Source organism: Mobula birostris, chromosome 6 (genome assembly GCF_030028105.1).
Source record: "Mobula birostris isolate sMobBir1 chromosome 6, sMobBir1.hap1, whole genome shotgun sequence".
NCBI classification, from domain to species: Eukaryota; Metazoa; Chordata; class Chondrichthyes; order Myliobatiformes; family Myliobatidae; genus Mobula; species Mobula birostris.
The window spans coordinates 45,842,268-45,856,586 of NC_092375.1; the positions used below are offsets into that span (position 1 = coordinate 45,842,268).

The 14,319-nt window shown below is 42.9% G+C and overlaps 1 protein-coding gene across 2 annotated transcripts in view; it reads right to left on the reverse strand.

Moving 5' to 3' along the window:
* Nucleotides 1–11,449, reverse strand: part of LOC140199773 (solute carrier family 22 member 15-like) — an 87,047-nt gene extending 75,598 nt beyond the window's left edge. Inside the window, exons 1-2 of one of the 2 annotated variants that reach the window (XM_072262261.1) lie at nucleotides 11,383–11,449; nucleotides 210–422 (exon numbers count right to left, since the gene is read on the reverse strand). In XM_072262261.1, coding sequence (XP_072118362.1) covers nucleotides 210–422; nucleotides 11,383–11,433 — 264 coding nt within the window. In that variant the 5' untranslated portion in view covers nucleotides 11,434–11,449. Of the gene's footprint in view, nucleotides 1–209; nucleotides 423–11,349 lie in introns of both variants that reach the window. The other variant, XM_072262260.1, reaches the window with a different exon arrangement.
* Between the last annotated feature and the right edge of the window lie 2,870 nt (nucleotides 11,450–14,319).

Below are 14,319 nucleotides of genomic sequence, written 5' to 3' on the forward strand. Positions count from 1 at the left end.
GTTCACTTTAAGGGGCTGGTCTGTCACGCTCAGTTTTTGGGGTACAAGAAATGAGTTGTTACGGTTTTTCTTAAACATAAAACACCTCATGTCTTCTTATTTACAAAAACCTACAATTTCAATACAACTAAAAACAGAACACCAAGGCAAATTTCCACTCTTTTCGACTCTGTGCAGTCAGTATGCTGCTCGCTTGAGTTATCACCTACCTCAGTAATAACAGATGAGAAACCAGGGTCAAAATGAACATGTTTTCGAATCTCACTTTCATTCGTCATTTTAAGCCAGTCCTTGAACTGCAGACTCTCACTGGTCGTGGTGCTACCTTGGCTCTGATCTGATGGAAGCGGCCCGAAATCCCAATGAAAAGTTGATGATGCTCCAATTATGGTCATTAAGACGAAATGAGTGGCAACAAAAATCTAGACAAAGACACAAGCCATTTTATAGTGAGTCAGCATAGCCAACATCAGTGCCTTGCAAGAAACATACACTTCCAGCAGGTACAGCCATGAGAAAACCTGCAGATACTAGAAATCTAAAGCAACACACACAAATTGCCAGAGGAACTCAGCAGGTCAGGCAGCAGCTATGAAAAATAGTAAACAGTCGACGTTTCTGGCTAAGACCCTTCATCAGGACATATGAAAGGTCTCAGCCCAAACTTAAAACTATTCAAAAGTTCTCCAGTCTGCATACATCATAGTTACATAGTTATACAACTGAAGATAGAATTAAGATAAAACATATTTGCAGTAATATCACAATCAGCTCTTGCAGTTTACTCCCTAGTTGTTTCTAGCAAGCACCCATAGTTCCCTTGGAATTTAAATTTTAACTAACTTTCAGTGTATTTATATGTAATTTCTGAATAAAATCACAATGGTGAAAAATGTAAATGATGTCACAACCAAGATAGACTAAACAACGTGCATTTTAATGAAGGACAGACAGGTTATGGGTGGATAGCTAGTTGATAACAGTAGAAAGAGTACGAGTTCCATGTCTCATATCGATGTTACAAAGATAGACAATCTTCCTTCTAGATACAAGTCCTACTCAATACAGAACTAATGGTTTTACAATTTTAGATCTCTTGAAGGATTTAGTGAACCTGACTCTCAGGAATGCCGTGTGGTATCCTGGAGAATGGTGGTAGCGAAAAGACAGGTACCTTGAAGACAAAGGTCAGCCATTGCTGGGGCGGACTTCAAGACAGATTAAAGCTTCCAGGCCCAAGAGCAGTAAACGAGCCTGTGTTCGGCCCCACTACCTCATGCAAGCCAAGATCATCCCCTCTCCCACCAAGCCCTTCCCATCTGCCTGCGCTTGACCCGTCACCTTTTCCTTCCATTGGACAGGAGGCGCAGGAGTCTTGCTTCCCATGTCACCAGATTCAGGAGCCGTTGTTGCCCTGTTACCATGGCGCTCCTGGACCAGCTTCACTCACCTGTGGATTCATTTTTGGGGACTCTGCAGCTCATGTTCTATGTATTGTCTATTTTTCACTACTTGTAGAATTTTTCTCCTTTTGAACACTGGATCCTTGTCAAACCTTGTTGTGTATAGCGTTCTGTGGATTCTCTCCTACTTCTTGCAGATGTGGAAACTAAAGAAAGGGTGCAGAGGAGATTTACAAGGATGTTTCCTGGATTGGGGAGCATGCCTTACGAAAACAGGTTGAGTGAACTCGGCCTTTTCTCCTTGGAGTGACGGAGGATGAGAAGTGACCTGATAGGGGTGTACAAGATGATGAGAGGCATTCATCATGTGGATAGTCAGAGGCTTTTTCCCAGGGCTAAAATAGCTGCCACAGGAGGGCATAGGTTTAAGGTGCTTGGGAGTAGGTGCAGAGGAGATGTCAGGGGTAAGTTTTTTTTTCTTTTTACGCAGAGAGTGGTGAGTGCGTGGAATGGGCTGCCAGCAACGGTGGTGGAGGCAGATACAATAGGGTCTTTTGAGAGACTTTCGGATAGATACATGGAGTTGAGGAAAATAGAGGGCTATGGGTAACCCTAGTAATTTCTAAGGTAGGGACGTGTTTGGCACAACTTTGTGGGCCAAAAGGCCTGTATTGTGCTGTAGGTTTTCTCTGTTTCTATGTTTCTTTGTTTTCCTGTGGGTGGCTGCAAGCAAATGAATCTCAAGGTTGTACATGGTATACATATTTTGATAACAAATTTACTTTGAAATTTAAACTTCAATGGTAATGGTTAGCAGTGGAAATGATTCCATTCTGATAAAGGATATTGACAGCAAACATATCCATCACCTACCTTCAGTGAGGGGCAAGGTCAATGTAAATGCTTATTCTGAAGCAGTGCATACTTCATGTAAAGTTGCTTGTTACATGGCCTGGTACAATGACTTGCGGCCTGCATCACCAATTGTTATAAGAGAGTAGATTATACATATATTTGCTGGGCAAACTCATTTGAAAAGAAGACTTTTAGCACTTGCACAAGTAGTCCAAAGCCAGGTTTGGCTAAGTACAGTGATATTCTCAAGGATGCCCTCACAGAAGTCACTGGATACACAAGGAATAGAGATGTCAAACCAACCTATCTCAATTTATAGCCAGTTAATTATTTCTTTAAATGGCTGAATGGAAGAAGGAATTAAGAAAATTCAAATATTGGTCAAAATAGTCTAGTGATAGCACTCCTAAGGCAAGTGAAATAGCAAAACTAATCTGTAACTGCAAGCAACACACACAAAATGCTGGTGGAACGCAGCAGGCCAGGCAGCATCTATAGGAAGAGGTACAGTCGATGTTTCCGGCCAAGACCGTTCGTCAGGACTAACTGAAAGAAGAGAGAGTAAGAGATTTGAAAGTGGGAGATCCGAAATGATAGGAGAAGACAGGAGGGGGAGGGATGGAGCTAAGAGCTGGAAAGTTGATTGGCAAAAGGGATACGAGGTTGGAGAAGGGAGAGGATCATGGGACAGGAGGCCTAGGGAGAAAGAAAGGGAGGAGGGGAGCACCAGAGGAATGTGGAGAGCAGGCAAGGAGTTATTGTGAGAGGGACAGAGGGAGAAAAAAGAGAGAGAGAGAGAAAAAGGGAATAAATAAATAAATAAATAAATAAACAAACAAACAAGGATGGGGTAAGAAGGGGAGGAGGGGCATTAACAGAAGTTAGAGAAGTCAATGTTCATGCCACCAGGTTGGAGGCTACCCAGACGGAATATAAGGTGTTGTTCCTCCAACCTGAGTGTGAATTCATCTTTACAGTAGAGGAGGCCATGGATAGACATATCAGAATGGGAATGGGATGTGGAATTAAAATGTGTGGCCACTGGTAGATCCTGCTTTCTCTGGCAGACGGAGCATAGGTGTTCAGCGAAACGGTCTCCCATCTTTTAAAAACTAAATCAACAATTAACGATATAACTTCCTAATTTTCAAGGATTGCAGTGGATACGGCCCAGTCCATCACAGGTAAAGCCCTCCCTCCCATTGGGCACATCTACATGAAACACTGTGGCAGGAGAGCAGCATCCATCACGAGGGACCCCCACCACCCAGGACATGCTCTTTCCATGCTGCTGCCATCAGGAAGGCGGCACACGAGCCTCAGGACTCACACCACCAGGTTCAGCAACAGTTATTACCCCTCAACCATCAGGATCTTTAAACAAAGGGGGTAACTCCATTCAGCTTCCACTTGCCCCATCATTGAAATGTTCCCACAAATAATGGACTCACTTTCAAGTACGCTTCACTTCATGTTCCCAATATTTATTATTATTTCTTTATTTTGTACTTGTACAGTTTGTTGTCTTCTGTACTCTGCTTGAACGCCCTAAAGTTGGGCGGTCTTAAATTGATTGTTATGGTTATTATTCTATAGATTTATTGAGTATGCCCACAAGAAAATGAATCTCAGCATTGTTCACGGTGGCATAAATACTTTCATAATAAACTTAAGTTGAACTTTAATTTTGGCTGTATCCATGTTTGCTACTGGGTGAGTTTAAAGGCAGTTACTAAAACCCAGAAACACTCCTATGCTAAATTGGTACGTGAAATCAACCCCTCACCATTTCACCAGAGGCAAAAGTTTGAAGGGTATGCATAATTATGTGTGCAAAAAAAAAAAGCCTTTTGATCACCACAGCTTGTTCAGAGGATAATACTTGCTTTCTGGAGTAAAACTCCAACATCACAACTTGAAAATGAAAAGCTGCTTTAGCACACCTTTGTGCAGCTGGAAGTGATGCAACTCAGTCTGAAGTTAGGTAAAAATCCAATGAATAATATGCTTGAGACCATTCTAAGCATTAAGCATGTGGAGAATAATGTAGAGATTTATTCATTTCTGGGAATAATTCTATATTATTCCAGGCTCCTGCTGACCCAAATATTGAAACACCAGTTTAAGAATGGCAAATGGTATTGGCCAACAAGCATCCAGTCAATGCAAGTATACTTTGTGCAGTAACCTTTAAGGCACGCATACAAGTCAAATTAACAAATGCTATTATCGGCCATATTACAGATGACAGGTAGCAAAGGTATTAACCATTTGTTTTGCGAGTAACAAAAGCAAACAGAACAGCGCATAAAAATGGGAAAACTAACAATTATTCAGTTCCAGTTATCACTTGAAAAGGTCCAGACCATCATCGTCAGAACACAGAATAGAACAGTACAGTATTGGAGAGGCTATTCAGCCTAAAATATTGTGCTGATCTTGATGCCAATTTATACTTAATGTCCTACATCCATCTCTCTCCAAACCATGCACATTCATCTATCTAAAAGCTTCTTAAACTCTACCAAACTGACTGCTTCCACTACCACCACCACCCCAGTAACCCATTCTAGGCATCTTCTTCTCTGCATAAAAACTTGCCCTATCTATTCTTCTCAATTTTAAAGACATCTATCACGTCTCCCCTAAGCCACCAACTCCATAGGGAAGAACACCCCAAGTTTGTCCATCCTTTCTTTCCAGCTCCTACAGTCTAATCCAGATAGCAAACTGATAAGCATCTTCTGCATCCATGGTCTCCACATCCCTCCTATAATGGGGTGACCTGATCTGCATGCAATATTCCGGGTGCAGAACAACAAAAAATTTATATAGCTTCAGCGTGGGGCATTGGAACCGCTTCTGGGGGAGGTGGAACCAGTACAGTCCGGACAGTCTACATCTGGGCAGGGCCGGGGATCAATGTCCTAGGGAGATTGCTTGCTAGTACTGTCGGGGATGCTTTAAACTAATATGGCAGGGGGATGTTAACCCACACAGAAAAGAAGAGGGAAGTGATGCAGAGACCAAAGCTAGAGTTAGTGAAGAAAAAAGTAAGAGTAGAGTGCATAAAAGTAAAAAGCAAAAATCGCATAGGTCACTAGATTCGAAAAGGACAATGAGTATAAGAGCACTTTATCTAAATGCCCATAGTACAGTATTAGAAACAAGGTTAGTGAACTTGTGGCACAGATCAGTACCAAGGCATATGATTTAGTGGCCATTACAGAAACCTGGTTGCAAAGTGGAGATGACTGGGAATTAAATATCCAAGGGTATCAGGTAATACGGAAAGATAGGCAGGAAGGCAGAGGAGGTGGGGTGGCGCTCTTGATTAGAGATGAGAACAGGGCAATTGTGAGAGACGATATAAGATCTACGGAGCAGAATGTTGAGTCCATCTGGGTAGAGATTAAAAATAGTAAAGGGAAAAAAAAAATCACTGGTGGGTGTTGTCTATAGGCCACCTAACAAAAATATTGCAGTGGCAGAGGTGATTAACCTAGAAATAACTGAGGCTTGTAAGAACAGAACGGCAGTTGTCATAGGGGATTTTAACTTCCACATAGATTGGGTGAATCAGGTTGGTCAAGGAAGTCTTGAGGAGAACTTCATAGAGTGCATCCATGATGGCTTCCTTGAGCAGCCATACAAGGGCTTGAAGCTACAAGGGAAAATACTATCTTAGATCCACTCCTGTGCAATGAGACAGGTAAGATTAACGATCTTGTAGTCAGGGATCCTGTTGGAAAGAGTGATCATAGTATGATTGAATTTCGCATTCAGATGGAGGATGAAATAGTTAGATCTAAAACTAGTGTATTATGCTTCAACAAGGGAGACTACAACGGGATGAGGGAGGAGTTGGCTAATGTGAATTGGGAGCACAGGCTATTTGGTAGGACAGTTGAGGAACAGTGGAATACTTTCAAAGAGATTTTTCACAATGCTCAACAAAAGTATATTCCAGTCAAAAGTAAGGACAGTAAGTGTGGGGAGAGCTAGCCTTGGGTAACTAAGGAAGTAAAAGATAGTATCAAATTAAGAGCTCGTGTACAAAGTCACAAAGAGTAGTGGGAGACTGAAAGGTTGGGAAAACTTTGAAAAGCAACAGAGAACAACTAAACAGGAAATAAGGAAAGGGAAGATAGAGCATGAAAGTAAATTAGCACAAAATATAAAAACAGATAGCAAAAGTTTTTATAAATATATAAAGCGGAAGAGGGTGGCTAAAGTCAACGTAGGTCCCTTGGAAGACGAGAAGGGGAAATTGATATTGGGCGATAAGGAAATGGCAGAGGTATTGAACAATTATTCTGTGTCTGTCTTCACGGTGGAGGACACGTCTAATATGCCAAAGAAGGATGTTATGGATGAAGTGGGAGGTGAGGACCTCGATAAAATCACTGTCACTAAAGAGATAGTGATGAGCAAACTAGAGGGCCTGAAGGTAGATGATTCCCCTGGTCCTGATGGGATGCATCCCAGGGTGCTGAAGGAATTGGTGGAGGTTACAGGAGACACATCGGTAATCATTTACCAAAATTTTCTAGACTCTGGGCAGGTCCCGGTGGATTGGAAGACAGCAAATGTCACGCCACTTTTTAAAAAAGGAAAACACGAGGAATTCTGCAGATGCTGGAAATTCAAGCAACACACCTCAAAGTTGCTGGTGAACACAGCAGGCCAGGCAGCATCTCTAGGAAGAGGTACAGTCGACATTTCGGGCCAAGACCCTTTGTCAGGACTAACTGAAGGAAGAGCTAGTAAATTTGAAAGTGGGAGGGGGAGGAGGAGATCCAAAATGACAGGAGAAGACAGGAGGGGGAGGGATGGAGCCAAGAGCTGGACAGTTGATTGGCAAAAGGGATATGAGAGGATCATGGGACAGGAGGCCCAGGGAAAAGGAAAAGGGAGAGGGGGGAAAACCCAGAGGATGGGCAAGGGGTATAGTCAGAGGGACAGAGGGAGAAAAAGGAGAGAAAGAGAAAGAATGTGTGTATATAAATAAATAACGGATGGGGTACGAAGGGGTGGTGGGGCATAAGCCGAAGTTAGAGAAGTCAATGTTCATGCCATCAGGTTGGAGGCTACCCAGACGGAATATAAGGTGTTGCTCCTCCAACCTGTATGTGGCTTCATTTTTACAGTAGAGGAGGCCGTGGATAGACATATCAGAATGGGAATGGGATGTGGAATTAAAATGTGGCCACTGGGAGATTCTGCTTTCTCTGGCGGACAGAGCGTAGGTGTTCAGCAAAACAATCTCCCAGTCTGCGTCAGGTCTCGCCAATATATAAAAGGCCACATCAGGAGCACCGAGCTCAATATATCACCCCAGCCGACTCACAGGTGAAGTGTCGCCTCACCTGGAAGGACTGTCTGGGGCCCTGAATGGTGGTAAGGGGGAAGTGTAAGGGCATGTGTAGCACTTGTTCCGTTTACAAGGATAAGTGCCAGGATGGAGATCAGTGGGGAGGGATGGGGGGGGACAAATGGACAAGGGAGTCGCGTAGGGAGCGATCCCTGCGGAAATCAGAGGGGGGGGGAAGGAAAGATGTGCTTAGTGGTGGGATCCCGTTGGAGGTGGCGGAAGTTACAGAGAATAATATGTTGGACCCGGAAGCTGGTGGGGTGGTAGGTGAGGACCAGGGGTACCCTATTCCTAGTGGAGTGACGGGAGGATGGAGTGAGAGCAGATGTGCGTGAAATGGGGGAGATGCGCTTGAGAGCAGAGTTGATGGTGGAGGAAGGGAAGCCCCTTTCTTTAAAAAAGGAGGACATCTCCCTCGTCCTGGAATGCAAAGCCTCATCCTGAGAGCAGATGTGGCAGAGACGGAGGAATTGTGAGAAGGGGATGGTATTTTTGCAAGAGATAGGGTGAGAAGAGGACTAGTCCAGATAGCTGTGAGAGTCAGTAGGCTTATAGTAGTCATCAGTAGATAAGCTGTCTCCAGAGACAGAGACAGAAAGATCTAGAAAAGGGAGGGAGGTGTTGGAAATGGACCAGGTAAACTTGAGGGCAGGGTGAAAGTTGGAGGCAAAGTTAATGAAGTCAAGGAGCTCAGCATGCATGCAGGAAGCAGCGCCAATGCCGTCGTCGATGTAGTGAAGGAAAAGTGGGGGACAGATACCAGAATAGGTTTGGAACATAGATTGTTCCACAAAGCCAACAAAAAGGCAAGCATAGCTGGGACCCATACAGGTGCCCATAGCTACACCTCTAGTTTGGAGGAAGTGGGAGGAGCCAAAGGAGAAATTATTAAGAGTAAGGACTAATTCCGCTAGATGGAGCAGAGTGGTGGTAGAGGAGAATTGATTAGGTCTGGAATCCAAAAAGAAGCGGAGAGCTTTGAGACCTTCCTGATGGGGGATGGAAGTATACAGGGACTGGACATCCATGGTGAAAGTAAAGCGGTGGGGGCCAGGGAAATTAAAAGCATCGAAAAATAAGAATGTAGGCAAAAGACGGGCAACTATAGGCCAGTTAGGTCAGATAGAGGGGAACAAGTGGATGTCGTATACTTGGATTTCCAGAAGGCATTTGAGAAGGTGCCGCACAAGAGACTTATAAGTAAGATACAGATGCATGGAGTCGGAGGAAGTGTATTGGCATGGATAGTGGATTGGTTAACCAATAGAAGGCAGAGAGTTGGTATAAATGGGTGTTTCTCCGGTTGGCAGTCAGTGATGAGTGGGGTGCCACAGGGGTCGGTGCTGGGCCCGCAGCTGTTTACCATTTATATTGAAGATTTGGAAGAGGGGACTGAGTGTAGCATAGCAAAATTTGCTGGTAACACTAAACTGAGTGGAAAAGCAAATTGTACAGAGGATGTGGAGAGTCTGCAGAGGGATATAGATAGGTTAAGTGAATGGGCCGAGGTCTGGCAGGTGGAATACAACATTGGTAAATGCGAGATCATCCACTTTGGAAGAAATAATAGAAGAGCAGATTATTATTTAAATGGTGAAAGATTGCAGCATGCTGTTGTGCAGAGGGACTTGGGAGTGTTTGTGCATGAATCGCAAAAAGTTGGCTTGCAGGTACAACAGGCTATTAAGAAGGCAAACGGAATGTTAGCCTTCATTGCGAGAGGGATTGAATTCAAGAGCAGGGAGGTCATGCTGCAACTATACAGGGTACTAGTGAGGCCGCACCTGGAGTACTGTGTGCAGTTCAGGCCTCCATACTTGAGGAGGGATATACTGGCTTTGGAGGCAGTGCAGAGGTTGTTCACCAGGTTGATTCCAGGGATGAAGGGGATAACCTATGAGGAGAGATTGAGTTGCCTGGGACTATACTCTCTGGAGTTCAGAAGAATGAGAGGGGATCTTATAGAAACATACAAAATTTTGAAAGGGATAGATAAGGTAGAAGTAGGAAAGTTGTTTCCATTGGTAGGTGAGACTAGAACTAGGGAATATTGCATCAAGATTCAGGGAAGAAGATTTAGGACAGAGATGAGGAGAAACTGTTTCCCAGAAAGTGATGAATCTGTGGAATTCTCTGTCCAGGGAAGCAGTTGAGGTTTCTTCACTAAATATATTTAAGAAACAGTTAGATAGGCTTTTACATAGTAAGGGAATTAAGGGTTATGGAGAAAAGGCAGGTAGATGGAGCTGAGTTTACAGACAGATCAGCCATGATCTTATTGAATGATGGGGTAGGCTCGATGGGCTGGATGGCCGACTCCTGCTCCCATTTCTTATGTTCTTACGTTCAGCATAACTTCCTTACTCTTATAAGCAACACCCAGAGCAATGAAGGCAAACATGTCATATGCCTTCTTTTACGATTGGGGGAAAAAAGAAATGGCAGATAAACTGAATGAGTGTTTTGCATCAGTCTTTAGGATCAGGAAGATGCCAGCAAAATGATAGAAATGCCAATGAGTCAGGGGCAGAAGTGAGTGCAGTCACTGTTATTAACAAGGTACTTCAGAAGCTGAAAGGTCTGAAGGTAGATAGGTCACCTAGACCAGATGGACTACACCCAGGGATCTGAAGGAGGTAGCTGAAGAGATTGTGGAGGCATTAGTAGTGATCATTCAAGAATCACTAGAGTCAGGAATGATTCCAGAGGACTGGAAATATCATAATGTCATTCCACTCCAAGAAGGGAGGAAGGCAAAAGACAGAAGTTATAACTGTTTGAAAACTCCATCACCTTCTACGTGAAAATATTATTCCTCCTTTCTCATTTCCCTTATTAGTCATGCCTCTAGATTTCTACCCTTCTAAGGGAAACAAGTCCTTCCTACTTATTCATCCAGACTCCTAATAACTTTACAGATCTCAATTAAGGCTCCACTCAGCCTCCTCTGTGTCAAAGAAGAAAACTGTACATCTATTGCATCCTTTCTCACAGCTGCAACTTTATGCTTTAACAATGGCCTTTGATGATATGATAATCATATCTTCTCTGGAATATGGCGACTGGAGCTGTATAAAACTCCAAGAGCTGCCCAGTTGGTTACACCCTCTTCTCATATAACCTCCTTCCTCTTTCATTCTGTGCCTCAGCTAAATGAAGGAAATCTTTCCACTTGCTCGTTTAACCACCTTCTGTCTTTGCACACCGTCTTCAGCAGTAAAATGTACAGTAGTCATTCTTAAATGCAAATACAGTGATAGAATGTAGTATATACATATGATACAAACTATTGTATTAACAGTTAACATGAGATGTCGTATTTTAAGACCGCTGGGTCTTGTAGATATGCTATTAAATATTGACAGCTCTTCCAAAGTCCACTGAAACATCTTTTAAAGATGATACACATGGAAAGCGAGAAGTCCAGATGCCAGGAATTCCAAATTCCATTCACTTCTTCTGTTAAGTTTTCTATAATTACATCTCATCAGCAATAACTCTCGCCATGCTCTGAGAGTATTTGGACGTCATGAAAATAAAAGTTAAATGACATAAATGATTTCCTGTGCTCCAATATTATACTTCTTTCTCTCGCCCAATGAGAGCAATAATTTCCAAATCCTTGCGCAGAAGTTACTTTACGCACAGATCAACGTTCATGTGGACTCTTGCTCCCTGTTCTCTACAGCGCGCCACATCCGCGGCTCAAGCCCCTACCTGTAGCGAGGTTAACAAGGAAACCAGGTATACCTGGCGTGGCCCAATTCCACCCATCGACTGAAGAGCCTCATCCAGCGACATGGCAGCAGTGACAGCTGAGGAATGCGGGTCCCAGCCAGGTCGGCTTTTCAGCTGCCGGCTGCAGGAGGCGGGGTATCGGTCTGCCTCGTCACCAGGGGAGCTGATACGTCACCCCGTGCCCTACCTGTGCTGGCCAATTTCGAGGGGATTGGGTGGTGCTGCCGCGCTGCCCAACGTGGTTCATCACAAACAATAACCACACAGGTCAAAAGGTCTACAGGGTCCCAGAGAATTGTTTCCATTAGTTCTACTTACCCTTCCCTATCTGACAGCATTAGAGCTACTGAATCTATCCGAGCCATGGCCGTCAACTCGCCATTCATGAAGCAATTGACTGTAACCCACCAGTTATCAGGACTTTCGTTTCCACCAAAGAAAAATCTCTCAAAGAACTCCCTTTGTCACAGTATGGCAAAAAATGTATAAAAAGTACAGAAAAGCCTATCCTCCATATTTAATATTTCGGAAATATTTGGGTGATATTGTTTGACTAAGCATTCTTTCTTTGTTTACATAATTCATAATGGGTTATATGTACAAAGTACGTGAATGGCATTGCACACCCACATCATAAGTGCGCGCCTCGCTAAAGTAAAAATGAACCGAACACATTCTCCCCGGTTCCTTGTTTTTCTTTTGATTAGCTTTATGTTTTGGAGTTACAAAACATAAAGCTAATCAAAAGAAAAACAAGGAGCCGGGGAGAATGTGTTCTAATGTGTCTAAAACTTCCTCATCACCACTGTTATGTTTTGGAGTTACAAAACATAACAGTGGTGATGAGGAAGTTTTAGACGAACCCGAGAAGACCACCTATCTGTTGAAGCGCAGCAAGACGTTCAAGTTTTTTAAAAAGCACGGCGGACATAAGAACATAAGAAACAGCAGGACGAGTAGGCATCTAGCTCATTTGGCCTGCTCCACCATTCAATAAGATCATGGCTGATCTGGCCATGGACTCATCTCCAGCTACCTCCCTTACTATACAAACATCTATCCAACCTTGTCTTAAATATATTTACTGAGGTAGCCTCCACTGCTTCATTGGGCAGAGAATTCCACAGATTCACCACTCCTTGGGAAAAGCAGTTCCTCCTGATCTCCATCTTAAATTTACTCCCCTGAATCTTGATGCTGTGTCCCCTTGTTCTATACTCATCTACCAGAAAAGCAACATCCGTGCCTCTATCTCATCTATACCTTTCATAATTTTACATGTTTCTATAAGATTTCCTCTCATCCTTCTGAATTCCAGCGAGTACAGTCTCAGGTGACTCAATCTTTCCTCATAGTCTAACCCCTCATCTCTGGAATCAACCTGGTGAACCTCCTCTGCACCGCCTCTAAAGCCAGTATATCCTTCCTCAAGTAAGGAGAACAGAATCGCACGCAGTACTCCAGATGCAGCCTCACCCGTACCCTATACAGCTGCAGCGTAACCTTCCTGTTCTCAAAACCAATCGCTCTAGCAATGAAGGCTAGCATTCCATTTGCCTTCTTGATAGCCCGCATTGATGTAAAAAAAAGCCACGCATGTTTTTTCTTTGGAAGCACATCAAGATGTTTGAGTTTAAAAAAGACAGAAATCGGACATAATTCACAGGTTCATAAACAGGGAATACCAGATGAAAAATAATAAAAAATTATCAGAAATGGCTGGCTACATCAGAAAGATAGATGTGTTTGATTGCACGACAAATACTTGCATGATGTATGATCGAATTGAGCAGCATTTTAAAGCAAATAGAATAGCCGATGAGAAATGAGTGCCAGTGTAATGAGGGTAACTGGTAGAGGAGCACACAGTTTTCTTAGAAGATTGACTGCTTCAACCAAACCAGCTGAAATAAGCTTTGCTGTATTGTGAAAGCAATGTAGGAACATTTAGAACTAAAACCATTGTCAATTGGATAACTCTTTAGGTTTCATAAGTGAAATCAAAAGGAAGGGGAGTCTATTTCAGCATTTGTGTCTGAATTGAAAAGATTGTCTCAGCATTGTCAGTTCAGTGATGGGTTTATTAGTTTAATATATTGAGAGATTGTTTGATTTGTGGAATCTTACAAGAAAACATTCAAAGACGGCTCCTAACTGAAGCACAGCTCATATTTAAAAGAGCAATTGAAATCACCGTATCAATGGAAACAGCAGACAGAGACGCAATTGGATTGCAGTCAGGAATGACAGTGAGAGTAAACAAAATAGCAGCATCGATACAGAAAATAGCCTGGCTGAACAAATTGTGTTACCATTGCGGCAGAGGCTCATGTATGCCCGGCCAATGAGGTTTAAAGGTGAAACCTGGAGAAAATGAACAAAGTAGGACACATACAAAGAGCATGTTAGGCAGACAGGAATAAGTGGTCTGCATAGGAAAGAGAAAAAGATAAAATGTGATGCTGCAGTTTCAAAAAGAACACTAATCTGCATGCTGTTGATAAAAAAAATCTTATAATGAAGAGAGTGACACAGGACTTGGTAGCCTTGAGATCTACATGTGTGAAAACTAACAGGAGACATGCAATATGGCTTACACCACAAGTGAACAGCAAATTAATTAAAATGGAATTAGACACCCGCTCGGCTGCTTCAATCATTTCATAAAATAAGTTTGAACAGCATTTTGAAGATACAGAACTGAAGCCCGCTATTATCCAAATAAGAACTTATGCTGGAGAAAAAAATACTCCTGTAAGAATGATATTCAAAGCAGTAAAATACAATAGGCCACATTGGGCTTTTATGTGGTAAAAACAGAATGGCCAGAATTGTGGGGCCATGATTAGCTGAGACAACTACATCTTGATTGAAGATCCATCCACAATTTGCATGCCACATCCCTGCAATAAAGTCACCTGAAAGCAAATTAAGAAAAGTACTAGATGA